Here is a 22,009-nt window from a genome sequence, read left to right on the forward strand (position 1 = left end):
CAACCAGTGGCAGTAAATTAAAACACGATCGAAAGGAGTGTTTTAAATCGAAACGAGTTGCCAATTATCTATTCGCACATATACAACGTTTTAAAGTACATATGGCACTTTAAATTTTCGACATAGGCGCGTAAAGTGCTAATTAACGCCCTAGTGCGGTAAAGTAGTACCATATGTACTATAAAAAATGTTGTGTTTTAGTCGTTAGAAAAAATTGTTTAACCCTCGTGTCTTCAAACCCCCGAAACGCTCAAGATTTCCACTTCTCTAAAATACATAACTGTTTTAGCCAAAAATATTAACTGTTGAACTATATTGAAGGCCCGGTTCACATTGAGTGGCTGCACCACTGTGCACATACAAAGTTTATTCTAACTGTAACTGTTTTGACCACATTATTTTCAATATTTCTCGATTTTTAGCGAGGTAATTTTTTTTTGATGTCATGTACCAAATAATACAAAAAAGGTACTAAAACTGGGAGTAAGCGTCAGGATCTCAGGACCATGATAGCTATTTATATCGTTAAAAATAGCTATCATGGTCCTGACATCCTGACACTTACGATACTACAATACAGCACTGCTAGCATGACTTACCGCGACAGGCTCGACAAGAGACAGATCGGCGCGACTTGAGGGCTTGTCGCGGGGTGGCAGCACAACTCACACGCGAGAGACGCGACAAACTCGAGATCGAATGTCACTGTCACAAAATGATAGAATATCGCGACTTTGAACTAAAATCCGTAGCACAACTGCGTCAACTGCCATTTTCGAGACAAAATATTCTCTCGTCTTTACGTCAAACCGCGAGTCGAAGTCTACGCGACATTAAGAACGCGACTTGCTCTCGCGGGTGGTTAACTTGTACTTTTTTTACATAATTCATGAAATAATTCACATTCGTAGGACCGCAAGCCGGTTGGCTACTGGCGGATGCGGACGGCTCCGGTAGGACTCCATCACTTCTGCCTTATGTAATAATATGTCCTCCAGCGCGGCCCGATTCCGGCCGGTCGGTACCTACAGTTTTTCTCTTTTATGTAACAGGATCGTGTCAGGCTTAAAATTATGCTTTGTTTGAAATCTATCAGTCATCACCTACTAAACCATTCCGTCACTGGCCAACACCAATATTTTGAAAGTGTCGTTAGGCTCATGTCAAGTTACGGTGTGGCTGTATATATACGGTCATCATAAGGTAGAGATCGTGGCCGTGTTGTAGGCGCTTCTCTTCGTGCTTGACAGGTCTTGAGACGGTCATGGTATGATACGTTGGGCATTATGAAGTGGGCCTAGGGAAGACCTTAATGACGGCTTCAAGGTACCTACTTTATATTTGTTTCATTGCAGGTAAAAATTACAGGAATTTAGGACAAAAACAATATTTAAATTCAGAGTATATATTATTGCAACTTATATCAAAATCTTCTAGAGGTACACTAAAAAATAGTTTAAGCATCTTCTACATATTTTCAATTTTTCTTTTTCTTCGACATGCGGCGTAGTACAATCAGATCACCTTGGAAAGAGAATCGGTTTGTTAACAAAACAAGAAATTATTTTGACTAACTATGAAATAAGCTTTTTATCTTCATTTGTCAAATTTAAAATAGCTATACTTATGAAAACACACGTTATTGGCACAAATAAACCTACAACACAAAACAAGTGTTCTGTAAGAGATCTTGGGATTCAAAGGGCTAAAGCGCTCACACATCCTACTTACTTCAGGATCCTAAATCGTAAAAATGTAATCGAATTTAGTATGAGTCTGACTGCAGTAATCAGGAACAAATAATTTAGGATCCGAGGTAGGACGCCAGTCAGGTGTTGCTTGCTTTTACTTTAATACGATTGCATGACGGGAGATTCGAGAGAAATTGGTAATTCTTACACTCATACGTATCCCGATAATACTATTTATTTATACCTAATTTAGTAAAAAAAAGAAGATACAGTGACTGCGATCATAAGTTAGGTTAGTACTACCTCTTTCTCCTCAGACTTAGGAGCCTTGCTTAGCGCGGAGACAGCCCCGCCTTTGATACCTTCTTGCCTAGTGTTTTCTGACTATCCACTTGAGATCTCGATATCATCTTCCTGTTAACAATAGCTTCCATTGGATGTTTGGGATAATGCAGGACTTATTCTGAAAAAATTTAAAATCTACTTACAATAGGAATATGTGAACCAAACCAATAATCACAATTCCGGGAATTTTAATTAACTATTTATATAAGAAGATATTATTATAAGTTTAATTAAAAATACATTAATAAGGAATATGAATTTTCATAAATGCTATAAAAGTGAATATATAAAGTTCTATTACTTACATATTTTCCATATATATTCTCGTAATAAAATGTTGACAAAATTTGAAATTTCCTTGACTTTGACAGGAAAACATAACCATCGACAAAAAACTTGATTTTTACCACCGAAGAACGAATGAAATAGCGCAACCCTGTTTCCGATTCAGTGTTGTCACATGTAAATAACAATTATTTTTTCACTTTGATTTCATCGGGGAACACTGACTAGTCGCGCCGCGACTTTGAGTTCTCTACGCGACTGTTGCAGTCGCGGGTGTCAGTTGTGCTACGGAAATCGACAAATTTGACAGCTGCGGGAATGTCGACTCGAGTCGCGGTCCTTCTCGCGGATGTAAGTTATGCTAGACCTGCAGTAAGGGCTATAACCGCGCACCACTTCATTAGTTCATCTATTCGCCTCTCTATCACTGCGCGATCTTTCTTTGTGCGAAAGAGAGGCACATAGGCTTCCCCTTCCCCTGACGAAATTATGCGTTCCACGTCTTAATCATTAATTTAAGAACAATAAAACATACGAAGAGTATTATTGTATTATTTCAGTAGTTACAGTAATAATTTATGCCTAAAATAGGGAATATTACGCAAAACTCTGCGTAGAGGGCGTTACTAACGCACACGGGGCCTACCGCGAAATGGAAAATCTAAATTGTGGTTTCTGCCTCCATCACTCTTGCATATTCGATAGACAGAGAGGCAGATAGGTAACGAAATTTCGTTTCGCGTTAGACCATCTGTAACTATCAGGTTTATAATACATGCTAGTGCTGCTCTCTACAGCCTGAAAAAATGTATGGTCTATCTATTTCAGGAGAATGCATCGTACGCGAGCAGTTAGCAATAATATCGCCAACGACAGATTGCAAATGAAATATAGGCACCTTTATGAGTAATTCAATAACTGCACTGAAATATGATGTTCGTACTCTCTGCAGGCAGATTTACAGAAGATCAGTTGGACTCTAAATTAAGTAAAAGAAATAGTTTCCCGTAATCTACAAATTTATTAACGAGATATTTCATTATATATAACTTCGTACGAAATGAAAAGTAATACGTGGGAATATGAGAAAAAATTAGTATATTTATATTAATTTATAACCTACATGCTCATTAATGAATAATTTTTACAAGCAGTAACATTACTAGATATCTCATTTAATATAATCCGACTAAATTACATTTCCGCAACACCTCCGTATTTCACAAAATAAATCAAGACATTATGCAACTTATATAATTTTGACGTATATATCCGAGTCGCCCGTGTTGCGACCGTTGCGACTTTCATTTAGTAACACCTAACATGGAAAAGTAAATAATAAAGACTGAATCTTCACGGATACCGCGTTGTTCGGGAAATATATATATAGGTCAAATAAATACTTAACTAAGTTGCTTGTAATAAACCTTGCGTAGATAGATAGATAGAAAGATAGATAGATAGATGTATAAATAGAATTCTCTTTATTGGAACACCTCAGTAAAAAGATACAAAAGAAAATAAAAAACAAACAATTGATTAAATGTAGAAGCAGACAACAGGCGGCTACGTAACGACTTATATATACTTATAGTACGTTATTCTTTGTTATATAATTTATTTCATTGTCAATAATATGATAATCCGACAATATGTACGAAATGGCAGTATTTAGTTCTTAAAGCTCTGCTTCTTCTGAACATTTTTTTATTCCACTTCATTTACTATTAAAATTGGTAACAAATTCTTAGGCAACTTGTCTGACGCTATCAACTATATCAAGTAAAATGTGGAGCCAGCGTGACTAAAATAAATATAAGTACTATTTTTTATTGCTTTCCACAAAACCGGCAATATGTAGAATTGTGTAGCTTTATTTACAGAAATTTGGTTTCATATAGAGATTGGCAGTCATTGTTAATTAACTTCTCTCTGCGCCGAGTAAAATATAACCCGACCAAGTAATGTATTGGCTATACCATCCATATTTAACAAACAAATTTATGACGTTTTGTAACCTTCTTATTTTGGCAAATATATACCGACACATCCGAGCATGCACATTGCGAAGGGTGGTATTCTGGTTTTTCATCTTTCCAATATCTTGGTCCAATGTGTATTTGCGTCTGACATTTTGCTTAATGAGAGAGTGAGACGCAATGCACATTGGACAAAGATCTTAGACTAGTGGAATATCACCCGAAAGGAAGAATTGAGTCACCGGGTGGCCCGGAGGCTCCGGGAAGTCCGATTTTTGCTCATAGCATGACCGGCTAGTCTCCGGTCCGAGCCCGCACCGGGCCACTACAGAGCTCCGGTGATGACGTAATGCTTTCCATAGAAAACGAAGCGCCGGAAGCTCCGGCCCGGCCCTGCCCCTGTGTAGCGTGAGTCAACCTTTAATCGTACTCTTTAAGTCACTTTTAGGGATACCTACGACAGTGCCAGTCACAATTTTTTTTTATATAAACAAGTAAATGACGAGAGGTATGGGCATTGTGAATGTCATCTCGCTTTGTGTGGTAGGGCACAGCACAGCGGATGTCATTCCAGATCTAGAGCAGAGCCCAACTGGGGAAGTACCTCCACCTTACAGAAAACCGCAACCAAATAACACTAGATCCTACTCATAGTGTTGTGTTCCTGCCGGTGAGTAAGGTTGCCAGAGCTCAACGAGGGGGGAGGGGGTTAGGGTCGGCAACGCGTATGTAACTCCTCTGGCGCTACAAGCGTATATAGAGGCTACGGAGACTGCTTATCATCAGGCGGGCCGTATGCTTGTTTGCCACCGACGTAGTATAAAAAAAAATGGCTCGCTTGATGGATGGCAGTTACCGCCGATTATGAACGCCTGCAACCCTAGAGGTAACCCCTTAGGAAACTTTACACTCCTTTTTTAATGAATCCCATATAGTAGTTCTTAAAGTTTTAGTAAGGTAGGGAGTTCATACCATAGTGCTATTTACAGCCGATAAGATCATTTTATTAAATAACTAACATATGTATGTAACCTGAAACAACACATGAACCAGACAAACTTAATTGACGTACAAAATCGAGCTATAGTAGTTCAATTTATGTAGGAACAGAAGCGGAAAATCCCCAATATCCCAATACCAGCGTCACAGTTCATTGTTAAAAAGTTATCAATAGGTTGTTATGGAATTGTAGTGTTTTAAATCAGTGCGATAGCTCCATCGCTCGGCGACAATCAGACTGCGTGGGCATATCGCTGCGAGGTCGCGCCGCTCACCCCGCTATCGCGAGCTCGTTACCTCTATAATTAAATGCACACCCTGTACAGTGTTTAAACGAACTTTAACACTTAACTTACAGTTCACAAACAGATTGGGTAAACTCAATAAGAATTGCTTTTAGAAGTCATACCTATACAGGAGAATCATTACTTCAAACTATTTTAAAGTTTAGACTCTGATCACGCCAAAATCTGCCAAGAGCATGTCGGGCCATGCTCAGTGTAGGGTTCCGTAGTTACCATTTTGTCAGAGTAGACCAAACGGCTATTAGTAAGCATCATGTAATTCATGTAAGTACAGTACAAGCATAAGGGAGTACCTTCGCAGCGCTTTGTACGTGTTTTTACAAAGAATAAGTTTTTTTTGCAATAACCGCTTAACCGATCGTGTTCGCTATAGTTTTAATTGAAAGTATTTGTTAAGTTTTTATATTACGATGTTTTTCAAATTTTTTGGACCCATGGTTCAAAAGTTAGAGGGGGGGACACATATTTTTTCTCTTGGAGCGATTATCGCCGAAAATATTTTTTTTATACAATATGTTTGTTGGGGGCCCTATTATCCGTTTTAAAAGACGTATCCAATGATACCCAACATCATTGGGTTAAAGCGAAAAATGTAAAAAATAAAAAAATTGTGTGGGAGGTAGAAATAAAATAAAAAATACCCTAAAATAATACAAATTTCTCTTAAACTTTTTATGATTGGTGCCGTTGGTATACGGTGGTATTGTACTACCGGTAGTTGATTTTTATTAAACTATAGAAGACTGATGTTCACTTACAGAGTGATGTTCAATACACGTTGTATATAATTTTTAAAATATAGACATGTACCTATTTAAAGAAACGAGCATAAGTTTTCCTTTTCATAAAGTCCTGCACAATGTCGTAAGCTTATGAGGCTCTTTGATAATATGAAAGCTTGCTCAGATATTACTACATTTAATAAGGTTATAGTGGTTTTATACAACTATCGTTAACTGGGTCATTCTACTTTTTACTGTAGGTTTTAATTTAACGGTTTTAAAGAGTCTTGAAATTTTAATATTCGTAATGCGTTTTAACTTACACTAGCTACTTAAAAATGATAAGCACAGAATAGGCCTCAATATTTGACCCTTGGTTTTTTTATCTTTAAAATTTATAGCAGGCAGACCAAAAAGGAGATGGCGGGACGACTTGGACGCATTCTATCCAATGGTGGGAAAATGTCGATGACAGAGTCGAGTGGAGAAAACGAGGGGAGGCTTTTGCTCAGCAGTGGGACACTAAAGTAGGCTAACAAAAAAGAATGGATAGCCTGGAGTATGCAAATATACAACTATGTTACCGTCCCAGCTCTTTTACTTGTAATGACTACTTTGTTACTGATAAAAAAATATTTAAAAATAAACACAATATGTTTTAATTTGGTAACAAGGGATCGTGAGGCATTAAATTAAAATACATAATACTTACCTTAAAAAAATTACATAATTTACAGATATAAAAATCAAATAGTTTCTTCTGGGGACAAAAAAAAAATCCTTCAGTAAAAAGTAGAATGACCCAAATGAATTTGCAAGCGTCGTTTGAATTTCAAAATAACCTTCAGTAAAAAGTAGAATGACCCAAGTGCATTTGCAAGCGCCGTTTGAATTTCAAACCTCAAGTAAGCTATATAATTAGCACTGAAGTTGTAATTATATAGCTTAAGTACGGTACGGTTAAGAAAATTAACTAGGCTTTGACTAAAAGTGGCCTTTGAATCTAAGTAAACAAGTGCTAAGGGTGACAGGTGAATGGGCGTGCCCAGGTGGGCGTAGTGTCACTCCACCCGATGCACCCCGCCACACCGCCACTCCCAACCGCCCTGCATTCTTAGTTTCATCTTAACAATACTGGTTTGAAAAACTTTTAATTAATGACAACACGTCATTGTGTTGAGTTTTGATATTTTGCACATAGTATTTTTTGAGCTGCAAGTTTTTTTAGTACCTTTAAGGTGCGTAACATTTACCATTGTCATAAAAACTCACCATAAATACAATAAGTATAAAATTAATTGTATCAACAAGGGCACAAAGGGTTAAAATCATTGGAAAATAAAGTGTTCGCTCTAAAATGTACGTAAATGAAATGGTCTTAGCCACATGCAGCAGCGCAGGTGGTCCCGGCATCTAACAGCCTCCCGATTGTTTCAACAGTGAAATATTCATGATGCGAGCGCTGAGCTGACAATGCGTACATAACTCGACAGCGTTGTGTGTGTGATCGTCCGGATTATGTTAAGTTGATTATATCTTTTGTTCTAACTGAGGTTTCATATAAATAATGCATAAAATAATCGATAGTCATCTCAAATATCTATTGCATACACATTATATGTTATTAAAAAATAATTCCTTGGTCGGAACGTGAACGGGAACGTTAAAGACGTGGGAAACCAGTTTTTGCCCACATATTTTGCTAATTTAATAAAAAAAAAAGACAGGCAAGAAACAATCCGTACAATAATTTAAAATTAAATGTCTAAATTATTATTTTTATAGAAGATGAGTTATAGAGATGTAATATCTGGTAGGAAAGCTAATAAAAGTAAATAATAGATATGTGACCAGTTTAAACATTTAAACACCTCCAGCAAGAACGAGCGCAGCACTTAGTTACGATCTAAATAGATGATTGTCTGCTTTAGGTGTATAATCTCAGCAAACACAAAATGATTACGTATTCAAATCCAATGTTTGCGGTAGATAAGTGCGGAACAGTGGCAAACGGTAATCGTTACGTATACGATAAAATGTTCCGTTCCATATTTCCGTTCAGGTCAAAACCAAGCAAGCAAGCAGCTAATGCAAGTACTGTTAACAGACTGAACACCTCGTTTAAGCTAACCTAAGATGATTTTATCGTTTGATGCCAAGGATATCATAGTTACTACTGTAGCGACTGCTTGGTGGCCATGGACTATATTTCTATTCTCGTTGACACGTGTATGACTTACAATTAGGATGGCAAAATTTTGTACTACTGTAGCTCTTAATTTTTTAGTCTCGCACTCGGAGGTGAGTAGGTAAATTACAAATTTATTCACATTAGAAAATACTTTGTATAGGGATAATTTAAATAACAGGATTTTTTCTCATGTTCCGTATTGGATCAAGCATCTACACGTATATCTAACCTGGTTTTCATCACTCTAGGCTGCATAATGTACATCATGCATTACCATTTAGATAAGATGAGGTGATAAGCCACCAGTGACTTTTAATTGGTAAGTTTTAGTTAATTAATTACTTACCTACTTTCCATAAAAGTTGATGCGCCATAATTGGTCACAAGTATTCCATCAAATGCGAGCTTTTTGTTTTTCTTGCCTTAATTAAGGTATTAACTAATTGGTAATGTATTTGTCTTCGTTACTTAAAAACTGATAGAATTAATAATGCATGTGTTTGTTAATATTGACAGATAAGTATAGTTTTTACCGGTGTCGGTAAAACATTTACCCACATAATTAATTATAAAGATAATACTAACTACATTTCGTGAGACTTGAGATGCTTTATGTTAATCTGAGTAAACCATATAAGAACTGATATATAGGCTGGCCACAAATAGCTCAGGACAGAGAAAAATGGAAATCTTTAGAGGAGGCCTTCACCTTCACCTAAGAGGAGGGGTTCGTGCAACAACCAAAAAAAAAAGAAAACACATAATATATAATTCATATTACTTTTTAAATTAATCTTAGTTTTTTCTCACCTTAAAAATGTAATTGTTCTTTGCATGAAATAAAAGGCTTTTTATTTTATTTTATTTATTTATTATTTATTATATAGGCTGGACGTTAAACTTTCATCGGTTAGTGCAGACTAAATGGTCATTGCCGGCGCGACTCTCTACGCGGAACTGCATCTCGGAGGTCCCGCCCCTGTCGAGCGTCGAACTTACCGAGAAAAAACCAGTGTCCACCTATCTTCTTTCGTTCCGCGTGTACAGTTAGCCGCGCCGCGCATTGAGTAATCGGAGCCGAGAGCGGCGAGATAATGTTGCGCACGCGTGAAATATATATCCGAGTGTTTTAATTGCGGCCGCGTTCCGCTCCTGGACTGGTATGCGCGTGTCGCTGCTACGAAGAAATTCGGTCGAGGAGTGGTTTGCCTCACGGCGACCTTGCGCTTGCACAGCCTCCGCGCGGCACTGCGCGGTGTCTCCGTGAAAGTTGCGATCTAGTGCCGCGCGCGTATTGGCGTCACTGCGTCTTCATGTTTGCCTCGGGCCCTTAGACCAAAACATGCTTTCTATAATTATCCCTTGCATACTTTTCTGAGTATAAATTAATTTAAATGAACACGCAAATATTCGACTGTTCAATATTGATAGTCAGCAGTCGCAGTTTTTCTCAGAAAATAAAAGCTTGAATAGTTATGAAAGCAAATTGATTTAGAAAAAATATCAAATATATAACGTCAAATTAATTAATAAACTTCGTAAGGAAGACGGGATTGTTCATTAGTGTTTTTCTAAGTAAATTTTGCTGTGGAGATATAAATATTGGCGAGCTAATTCAATACAAGTGCATGTGTGACAAAAACAAGGTTTTAATTACTAAGAGATCAGCGTTAATTAAAGGTTGATGTCATGAATTACACATGTACTTACCTAATTAAGAGTTAAGACAGCGCAAGTCCAGGTTGAATTGAACGTGGCCATTTAATTCGTAAAGATACAAAATCAATTATAACGATCATATATCATTACTACTGAACAAACAATCGAATTCTTTGCATATTACTTGGCACTAAATTATATTTTAATAACTTTTAATTGCATTTTCTTTTCCAAAATAGGGCGGAGCAACTATACAGAATGTAACTGATTAAGAAATAATTAGACGTATCGTAAGGTCGTAGGAATTGAATGTATAAATAATGCCTATGTAAAGTAGCTATGTTTGTATTATTTTGTAATGTAAAAAAGTGATATTTTTGTTCGAACCTAATCGTACATTGTGAATTGTAAATCGGAGACGCGTAAAAATTGTGGACGCGTTGATGTTTGCCTAGCAGTGGAACAATCAAATCGGCAAGTAAAAAAATAAAAATAAAGTTTTATTAAGGCCCAGTGGGTTTAGGTTTTTCCCTCACTCTCGCTGAGAATTAGCGTGAGAGAGTGCATGCCCGAGATCGCGGATATCATGTTTATTCTTTTTAAAATAAAAAATGCGCATTTTTAGAAGCAATTTAGCTTTTGTTAAAAAATCGAGCGAAAGTTAAGAAATTAATAGGTTTCGAATTAAAAAAGTTACTAGAAAAAGGCCTTAAGTTTTCTAATTAAATTTTTGGGAACCGTATTGGGATCTAAAAAAGCGCTATGATTTTTCAAAAACTCTGTTAGTTGAATCTTCTAAATATTAATTAATCCCCCCAAAATTGTCGGTTACTTTACAGCGATCTTTTTAAAACAACATTCAACAAACAACAAACGAAGTGACATCATTTTATACCGATACTAATTTAATCCTGTTACTTTGTAAATAGCGACTTTTTCCCAAAATACAAATCGCAAGACAGGTTGACTCTTAAGAACACCCTTTATTTAGCGCATTAATCTGAGAATTCTACTTATCGAATATTATATGTAATTAGGTGTTCGTAAATTCATAATTAATAATGCGACAATGCGAACTCAGCACACAATTAACATCTTGCATGGGCTCGATATGCGCATAAGAATGTTCCATTAAGAATTCCATAAAAGCTCCATGACGACTTATTGTATTTATTTATTTTAAGCTATTCATTATATAATTTCTTATATACGCCAGAAGTAAAGCGGAAATAAAATGCATTTCTTTGTGGTTATTTACCCATTATAATAATAAAACACTCGTCACGTCCACCTTATTAGAAATCAGTTTAAAAAACTAAAAAAGCAAAGTAATTATATCTCTTCCCTAAAATCACTGTAATTCAGATTTTTGCGTAATAATCTTTTGGCAACTTTTGTTATAAATGTAGGTATATAATTATGTAAGTTTTATGTATATATATATATGTATTGTCTTACTGTTGAAGACTTAAATTTTAAAGGCATTTTCTCTTTTGCACCTCCTAATTAGTTAAATTAAGAGTTTCATTTCTCCACAACTTAAAGGTTGTCTGGAAGAGATCGCTCTGTAGCGATAAGGCCCCCCGTTTTTTACCTCTATCTTCATGTATTTTATGTGTTTCTTTGTACATTTATTCCGAGGTTGTGCAATAAAGAGGATCTGTATTGTATTGTTATTAGCGTTCCGATATTGGTATGATGTAAAGTATCGTATGGAATTCTTTTTAATCATTTGATCAATGGCTTACTCAACGAGTTTGGTGAATAAACCGGAGTACATAATGGGACTGCTTAGGCCAGGCTTCCTGGATTGCACGGACCCACACAAAGCTTTCCCGGAACATATTTAATCAGCGATGACTCAAACTTTAACAAGCCATTTTAGTGCTACCACTGGTACAATGTGCAGGGATATAGAGAGACAGGGTTTTAATTCCATTTACTACAAGGTACGTAAATTTAATGCAATTAATACAAATGCCTAAAGTTTTTTTTTGTGTTGGGGACCTATAATTGAGGCTCATTATCAAATAATTTGTGGCAAAATTGGCAATATAGGCGATGCTTACTTAATTTTACTGTTTTATGTCATGTAGAAATATAATATGAATATATTTTTATAACTATATAAGAAGGTAAGTAATTAAATAGTTTTGGAATTTAACAGTGATTTTAATGTGTTAGCTATTCATGCAAATTTTGTTTAGTATATTTGAATATATTTATGGGTTTACTCTTCTAATTACGCTAAATAAAATGATTGTTTAATATATCATATAACCACTGCGAATAGTGATTAATCGAAAAGTCTCAAAACGTTAACACATTAAGCATAAAAACATATAAACTTGCACTTAAATAAATATATGACAATTCTTTACGTCATATTCAAGAAATTAAGTTGTTATTTATATAAACCATGTTGTCAAAACTCGGTATATCTGTAGGTGTGCGAATATTTAATTAAAGCGGTTATGTTTTGCGTCTCTTATAAGTGATCTCGTTTATGTAAATATTTGGCGATAGATTTGTTGTTTAGTAACCCACGCGCTAGGTACAGGACAGGTTCCTACTTCGCCAGAGATTTATGGCCGACCGATTGAAAATCAGGATTTAATTACTTTAAGTAAGACACAACAACCTAATTAATTACTTGAGTATTACGCACCTGCGCTGTCAACATCCGTTCAATGGCACTTATGGGCGAGGTATGCCTCGCCCGATTTATAATATTTTATCGAATTGAAAGTTTTCTCCATAGAAAACTAAATATAAAACTTTGACACGCACTGTATAAGTCCTCCTTCCTTATACTTATGATGTATTATCCCAAAAAAATATAATAATTTGAAAAATAATCGGATAGTGAACGTGTGTAAAAATATTTCATGAATATGGGTATCTATGTTCAAAAAGTTATTGATTACTTTTTCCGAATTTATGTAACCTATACCTACTTACACTTATTAACATTCTTTCATAGTACATTGTTGATCTTGGTCATTACCCACTCTTAGCATGTAAGTTCTTCATTTACTTATAACTTGAAGTAAAAATAACTATAATGTCATAATAACGTTTTATCGTTTTCTGCGTATCTACCCAATGGTATCAATTTAATGTTTCCATTTGTCGGGTAACTTAACGTAGATAAATGCTTTTTCTTATACCCACTTAACTGTTTTATAACTTCATTCCTTGTTTTTACTCTGATAATGATCTGATGTCATTAAAAGTATTTATCTTAAACACAAAGCCAAGTTCTAGTGAAATAAGTTGATGAGTAAATTATTGATATAATTATCAGGGGTTGAAGAATTAATTAATTAATTCTTCGATTCAGGTTATGATTTAAACAGGCCCCCCACGATCGATAAGGCATTAAAAAACTGGATAGGTAGTTTTCTCTGTAATCATATTGATTATCTAGCTATTAGTAATGGCACATAACTTTCTGCAGGCGCCAGTAGCTAATGTTTTATTCTCGCAGTAATGACTAATCAATGTGTAAACGGGCCGTAAGTATTCGTACCATTTTTTTTTTGGTCTTGAGTTAGGTACAGTTTAATGGTTATGTAATTAAACTTGGCAGAAATTTCTTATGTTTCTTCCAGCAGATGGTCTTGACACGGAGATAATATAATTATGCAGTTTTATGTTCAAAAATTCAATTGGAACATTATTAAGATGATTATGTACCCTCAATTATTTTGCGTGTACCCTATCTATGATTGATACGAGTTTGTTTTGTCCAAGTATGCGCTCGTTTAAAGAGTAAACGTGCTCCGTTTATGGCAGGTGTTTACGAGTACATTTAACAAAAAGTATTAAATTAAGATAGGCAATTACCTATCATTTTTTGTATTCAGTTTAAAATGCATTACCAAAGAGGATGTAAAACCGGAACTAGCGTAATTGACAATACGGCGAGACTTGCGGACGGCCGCGTGCGATCGTGTAAACTCACTTAAAATGTATCACTTTTTGCTCTACTCTATTATTATTAATGAATAAAATGGTATATGTCCGAGAGTAGGTACTCGAGGTCGTCGATCTCGCGGAATGTGGTAAAAAATGCGCTAAGGACGTTAGTTCGCTATCAAGCGCAGAAACGGCACTGCAAGGGGTCATTAAATCTACGATTAACTTTGGATAATTAATTCTCAATTGGGTATAAACATATGTAGTTTGCAGTTACTAAGGATATTTCGTGTTTGATTGTTAATCTTAATCAAATATCTCGCTCTGTCTCGTTTACTTAGATATGTCAACGATTGAATTTATTGTTTGTACAATTTGTAATGTGAACCTGTCTACCTAATTGTGTTCATAGATAGCTTAACTAACTTAGACAGGTTAAAAAAATAAGGCAAAACATGATTATTTGAATGATTTTTGGATGAAGGAAAGTGATTATTTAATTATTACCGTAAAATGCTGCAACTTTGCCATTTAAGCTCAATTTTGCCTATTTCATTTCAATTACGATCTCTCGAATTTGCTTAGTTTTTTCTTGTTTTTTACCATTTGATAGTAATTTTCATTATTCTGGCAACACATATTTAATTTTTTTACAATGGTAACTCCATTGTTGCTCCGCCAGTTACGTATCATAAGTCGGCGTGAGTGGCAACATTTTTTTAGTGTCTCGCAACTTTTGAATTTTTATCTACGAAAAAGGTGTTTTTTGAGAAGTGGTAACGTCCCAGGGTAAGTAAAGACTGTCTATTTCCCGTAAGTTTAATATTTTCAAGAAAAGGACATGATTTCAGCATTATAACGTACTAGGCAATATTGGGCAGTGTTTTGGAAACTTGAATGACACAATTTTGCCTGGGTCTAGGGCTGTCACTAGCTGAATTTTATAAATGTACAGAAAAGAGTAAAAATAAGCTTGCCTTAACTGCTTAAATGAGTTTATTTATTACAAGCTTTTTATTAACTTGCAATGTTTGTTTGTTTAAGTCAAATTTTGCAAGTCGATTTTCACCGACTTTCTGTGTGGGTACCTATGTAGATCTGCTGACAATGCAATAATAAACTAACGTTAACAAAAAAAACTTATGGGTATTAAAATGAAAAAATTAAAAAAAAAAACTTATTGCAATCTGTTATTATATTTTTATTGTAGTTACTTGCGATTGTATATTTATTGTATTATAATTATGTTGTATGTTTACAATCAATTTTCAACCAATTATTAGCGACCAATTGAGGGGTTTGACATACTTATGTAACTTGGGTGACAATGCAATGTTTATGGTACCATCGAGATGGTCTGATGATGGAGACCGAAAATAGCAACTTCTAAACTACACATAATAAACCCACTGTGTTTAGGCTCATTTGATTTGTCTTGCAGTTATCTTTCTTATCGAAATCTGGGTTGTCAGGTGTCAGGTCGATTACAATTGGAGTTCAAAGGTGATGGGTGATTAGAACTTTACAATGAAATAGAACTTATAATAATGCATTGAAAATTAGCAAAATAGTGTATCTGCAATGTACTTGTAATAAAAAAATTAAAATAAGTTCAAATTATTAAATACTAAAAGAAAAAGAAATCAAACAACATTATATTACATTTGTTTGTTGATTATTTTGTAACTAACAATATAAATAGATTTTTTAATAATAATATTTTTTTGGCACAACCCTACAGTTAACGATATTTTTGTATAGAAAGTTTGTGGAACCTGCTACAACTTTACCTATTGCATGTGAAAAAAAAAGTATTAAGCTTATGGCCATAATTTGACTGTCAGGGACAAGCATAATGTCTCATGCACAAGAGTAAATATTATTGCAAATAGCAACACATTATTTATGGAGATATCCGTCTAGGCAAAGTTACGTCGTAGGCCTACAACTTTGCCTGCCACTTTGATTGCTTATAAATCGGAAATACAGTATGATTAGGTAATGATATTTGAGTCTTATCTGGTAAGGCATAGGGTATGTTTTCCGACTAATACTCATGAAACTCATAATGAAAAATAGGTTCACAGATATAAGAAAAAAACGTCAAAATCCAGGCAAAGTTGCAGCGTTTTACGGTATCTGTATTGTTCACATTTAGGATTACAATGATTCCTTGTCGGTTTCTCGTTGAGTGTACTTCAGTACATTTAGCACATGAACTTTACGACTATTGTTATGGACCATAACAATAACTTATTAATTAATTATGATAACTTATGGTCCTCGTAGTAGTTAAAATGTACAAGCATGATTTTGCTATTGCTTTCTGGGTCGGTACAGCAAAAAATCCCAATAAATAAATTACTTATCACTCATTTGAGATAATTTGGAGTTCATTGACTGCTTCGCGTTACATTCGACGCGCCAATGTTCAATAGTTTTTGTTGGAATATAATTATCACGATTTTAATTTGAAATCTTGTCCCTATATGAGCATATGTGTTTATTGATTCAGGTGCCTAATTAGGGCGTAGTTAAAATATTATATGAATCTTGACTAAGGTCTGTAATATTCTGCGAACTCGGACTGCCCTGAACTGGTTGCACAGCTCGTATGCCTGTGCCTAAAGCACGCACTATGTCATATGACAAATCATCAGTTGTCCGCGCTCTTTAATATAATAAATAACGCGCTTCTTGCATAAGCACCGGTATGTAATGTCTTTTCTTTGCAAATGGTGGATCTGTGCTAAGCGTGTATGAAGTTCTGTGAGACGACGGATAAACGCGAATCTTCAGTCTTGTATTACTTTATTCACCACACCTTCTGGTAAAGGCCCTCTTGGTTGTTCAAAAATGAATAAGAAAGTTGCATTTTATCCACATGTGGGGCAAAGTAATCAGATGCAAATTTTGAGTCGTTTCTTTATGTTAGGTGGTAGAATTGACTTTCAAATGATGATTTTGGATGATAAATATTTAATTACGTTCATTTGGATTTGATTTGTTTTTTTTTGCTATTTCACAAAATATTTCCTCGCGTTCGTGTGGTGAAAAATGTTGTGTTTCACTCGGAGGCAAAATTTGTTTAACCCTCGTGCCTTGAAACCCTCGAAACGCTAAAGAGTCCACTTCTCGACCCACGAGCGTAGCGAGTGGTTCTATTTTGGAATCTTTCGCTTGCTGGGGTATCAATATTAGCACGAGCGGCTAAACAACAACTTTGCCCCCTTGTAAAACAAATAACTATTTTTTTACATTTGTACTGTTTGTCCTCTCCTTAGACTGTATCATGTCATGTATGTACCCAGTCTCTATAATTACGGTCTGTTTTAAGTTTAACAGTTTATTCGCTGTAATGCTGCGTACATTTCTTAAATCAATAAAATAAAAATAATGGATGACATAAAAATTAAATAATACCATGATGATACTTATTGTTAAAACAATTACTAAATTGCAAGAATTTGAATGGAATAAAAGATAATAAAGTAGGAATGAAAATTAATTGCAAGAAAATGATAACCAAAGTTCATGAATTGATTCTCACATCTATCACCACATAAGAAAGCTCAAATTACTCTATCCAAATTCTAATTATATTTACGTCCTAACATAATAGAGACTAACGATTTGGTAGATTTCTTATTGATCAATTAAGTTTCAGTTTTGACAAATAGAATCATTTATGTAGGGTTGTGCCTGCACCTGAAATACATAATAGGGTAATTCCACGATACTGTAACGTCAGTTACCAATTTCTTTCGTCTGTTCTTACATTAATTTCAGTAACAAATTTAAGTATCCAGATATCTACCTGTAAGGCTACGCCAGACATACAGATACTTAAATTTGCTTAATTAATGTAAGAACACGTGAAAAGAATTGGTAACTGACGTTATAGTCTCGTGGAATTACTCAATATCATATTTTATTTAGACGTGTTTTATTCTAGTAAGTAGGTATTAGTTTTTAGGTTTAATTTAGTTTTATGTAAGTAATAGATACTTAAGTTAGTCTATTTTTATTATATATGTATATTAGGTTTATTGCAATAAATATTCCATTTATTTTTCTGTGTTAGATGTCCCCTAATATTTATATATTTTTATTTTATTTCTTAAATTTTATTCTTTTATTTTTGACATGTTTCCTATAAGTTAGTTAATATTTTTAGTATATAGTATAAAATTTTTAGTTTGTATTTTTTTTAAGTTTCAAAGCTTTTATGAGCCATGTTGCTTGAACTAAATACAATAAAGTGAACTTAAATAGTAATTGCAAATAATGTAAACAATCCAATTTACTTTCATTACTTCGTAATTACGCAACCTTTTAGAAAAGTCGTGACCTCGTTATATTAATTTGTAGTTAAAATATATGATAATTATTGATATTTCCGTGAAAATAGCTTTCGTAAAAGTTTTAAGTTAGTTGTCAAATCTGTCATATTTATTTACATTATTTGCGATTTCTAACGAACTCTATATTAGTAATACATATGTAACCTGCTTGTAAAAAAAAATCAAAAAAAGTACATTGACCGTTGTTTCAGGTGGTGCGCACTCGTGGCGTAGCGCGAGAGTGTGATGCGAGGGAGACGGCGCAGCGGGCGCCGGCGCCGGTAGCTCCGATCATGCTCGGCCCGCGCGCTGCCGCTCTCTGTCTGCTCGTGCTAGCCGTCATCGCCGACACCGTGCAGGCGTCCACCGCGGTCATCAGTAAGTAGCGTCGGCGCCGGTAACTTATTTGCGTCGATATTAGTTTAACGATTTTCCTTGCGTCAATGAGCTGCTAACTTTGCAATTACGATTTACTTGTCATTAAGTGCCCATGTGTCTATTTTGTGGTCACTAGTGGCGGTAGCATGGCCCCATTTTTATCGCCCGTCACCATATCTGTTACGTTCTAACAAGTATGTAAGTACGAAAGTGACGCATGACACTACATACGATAAAAACGCGACTATGCTAACGCCGCTGTACTCAGCCATTTCCGACCCTTTTGTTTGACAGAAAATCACTGACACGTATCATTCATCTATCTCCTGACTTCCATCAAACACTATTTCGATTGTATTTAACTAACGGCCCGGTTCGAACTTTAAGGAACGTCAAATATTAGGTCTAGACTTAGATACGATAAGCATCGGATATGTCAGTGTTACATACGTTTTTGTTTGAAGAAACGTCATTTTTGACACTGATGCGATTCATATCGTATATAGACCTAATATTTGACGTATCTGAAAGTTCGAATCGGGCCGTAAATAGCTTAAATTCCTTGCCTGCATGTTTTGTCCATTGGCCGTCGTAATTAGTAGGTAACTTTTCTACTCAATGCTACGGCGTAGCACTTGTATCAATCAATTACCTACAGATTTTTTTTGTATTTTTACTAACAAAAAGAGCATATATTGAACAGTTTTAGTAACATTGAGGTATTTAGATATGTTAATTCCATAAAAACTAAATAAGGAAAAATTGATAAATTCATTCAAAACTCACGACGAAACAAATAAATGAAGTTTTTCCCTGCTAACATTTTAAGACTTTCTGAGTACAATTATTTTTTCACGTCAGCAGCTCGAACAAGGGTAATTTGCTGCTTAAAAACAGTGAGACAAATAACATTCAAGTGACCTTTTATATTCGAATGTCATTTCAACGTGCGGGGCCTAATACAAGCTCAAAATATTTGGATTCCATTGTCTTTGTCCCTTTCACGTCATTAGCAAACAGAAAGAGACAAAACGTTCACACTTAATTCAACTGTATATTGACGGTTAATAATAGACCCCTGAAATAAGTCAGACCGCATTGCTCCAAAACACCCTACGAGTCTTCATTCGTAATAATTAAATAATGAAATAAAAGTTTAAAATTTAATAAAAACACCACATTTTACATATTTTATTATACAATCAAAACAATGAACTTATAAAAATGTACGCGATTGTTACGTAATAGTACATTATGATACAAGTGCGAAAAATAGGAAATTCGAAACGAGTGGCGATAAATTAAAACACGACCGGAGGGAGGGTTTTAAATCGACACGAGTTGCGAATTACCTATTCGCACATGTATCGTACAATGTTTTACAGTACATATGGCCGTTTAAATATTCGACACAGTAACGTAATATGCTAATTTTCGCACTAGTGCGGTAAAGTAGCACCATATGTACTGTAAAGTAAATAATTTTACTTTTAACGATCACTCCTATAGTTGACAAAAGTAGTATCCGTAATTCGGACCGTATCTTACAAGGTTTTTTTTTTTACAAAAAAAGTTGTCAATTGATGTTTGTTATTTCATTATTTTCGTATTATTTTATTGAAATTTCTTTCGTTTTGTTTTATTACGGTAATTAAATTTAATTGTTAGAATACCTTCAGAAAACATAAGTGAAATAGTGATGAGGATGGATTAAATTTTTTCAGGTTGGTTTTTTACCTTCCAACTATGTTCCCACTGCCGACGTTAAAATTTTATTGTACTACACGCGATCAAAGTTATTTACATCTCGTGCGCTTTTGAGTCCCTTACTACGCTCAAGACTTACTTTCGCTTGCACGGGACTCAAAATAAGCACTCGAAGAAATATCAAACTTTGCTCTCTTGTTGTACAAATAACTATTGTTATGTACATCTAAGGGGCGTCATCTTGCGAATGTTTGTACCTAAACTCTAAATCTAGCATGGAATCAATATAATACTATTGATACTAAAGGGATGGCTGATTGTAAACAATAGGGAACGTTTTTTATGTGTATAATTATACCTATCAACATGGCTCTTGATTAACAATAAATGTTGTTAGGGTGCATACTTTCATTGGTTGGGTTTCACAAGGCACCTCACAATAAACGGGTTGCTCTCGACGGTTACCGGTTGCACAAGGTGCTCGACGACAATTCTTCGGTTGCGAAATCGCGCGGTCCCACATAGATCACAGCCTCAGTGGCGCCCGCTCGGTGAATGGTTCCATTAGATACTACACACGTTTACTTCAAAATCACGATTTAAGATCAATAGGATTCAAGGATTTAGGAGCGTTTTGTGAGCATGGCCGTTGTTTTACTCGTATCTTGTTCGTCTAATTATCCGTTGGTAACTACTAAAGTTTACCCTATTAACGAAAACGTGCTTCGTGTTCATACGGTGGTACAGTCAGCATGTAAGCAGTGAATAGAACAACACGCCAAAAGCATAGGCCAACCTTTACTAAATTTACAAGTAGAGAAATAAATCTCTCCGGTTTGTGGTCAAAAGCATGTGTCACATTCTAAGAGACTAGTATTCGTGTAAAGCTAGTAGGTTGATAAGCATGTGTCACATTCTAAGAGACTAGTATTCGTGTAAAGCTAGTAGGTTGATAAGCATGTGTCACATTCTAAGAGACTAGTATTTGTGTAAAGCTAGTAGGTAGATAAGCATGTGTCACATTCTAAGAGACTAGTATTTGTGTAAAGCTAGTAGGTAGATAAGCATGTGTCACATTCAAAGAGACTAGTATTTGTGTAAAGCTAGTAGGTAGATAATAAGATACTGTTGACGTGAAGTACCAAAGTGTCATCCGCTATTGATGCTGACTGTACCTACATTTGTTTATTTTCACATGAAATTGAAATTGTGGAATTAAGCACTTATGAAGTGTATTACTCTGTCCCTAAGGCTAGTGTATTTACAGGAGCAACTTTCTAAAACGTATCCTCGTCTAGCCATCATTACTAAAATGACCAATAATCGTGCAGTTTATGTCTATTTTATGGATATTTTGCGCGCGCCTTTAAGATTAAAACACCGCAATCATACTGCGTGTAAAGTGTTTAAAACACCGTATATTTTCAAGATTTACATAATTTCTAGTAACTAGCGTGTAGGGATATTACTTAAGTAAATCAAGT

At 35.1% G+C, this 22,009-nt stretch overlaps 1 protein-coding gene and 1 long non-coding RNA gene across 2 annotated transcripts in view; one reads left to right on the forward strand and one right to left on the reverse strand.

The window, feature by feature from the left end:
• LOC133521272 (BMP-binding endothelial regulator protein) overlaps positions 1-22,009 on the forward strand; it is an 83,743-nt gene that overhangs the window by 22,267 nt on the left and 39,467 nt on the right. The window contains exon 2 of the mRNA XM_061856140.1: positions 18,653-18,818. Within this exon, the coding sequence (XP_061712124.1) occupies positions 18,734-18,818 (85 nt within the window). The 5' untranslated portion in view covers positions 18,653-18,733. The remainder of the gene's footprint in view (positions 1-18,652; positions 18,819-22,009) is intronic.
• LOC133521271 (uncharacterized) lies at positions 1,390-2,697 on the reverse strand. Its single transcript, XR_009799882.1, has 2 exons — positions 2,342-2,697; positions 1,390-2,154 (listed from the first exon to the last, which is right to left on the reverse strand). It is a non-coding gene; the product is annotated as an uncharacterized LOC133521271 (long non-coding RNA).

The sequence above is a fragment of the Cydia pomonella genome, chromosome 9 (assembly GCF_033807575.1).
Source record: "Cydia pomonella isolate Wapato2018A chromosome 9, ilCydPomo1, whole genome shotgun sequence".
In the NCBI taxonomy this organism is placed as follows: Eukaryota; Metazoa; Arthropoda; class Insecta; order Lepidoptera; family Tortricidae; genus Cydia; species Cydia pomonella.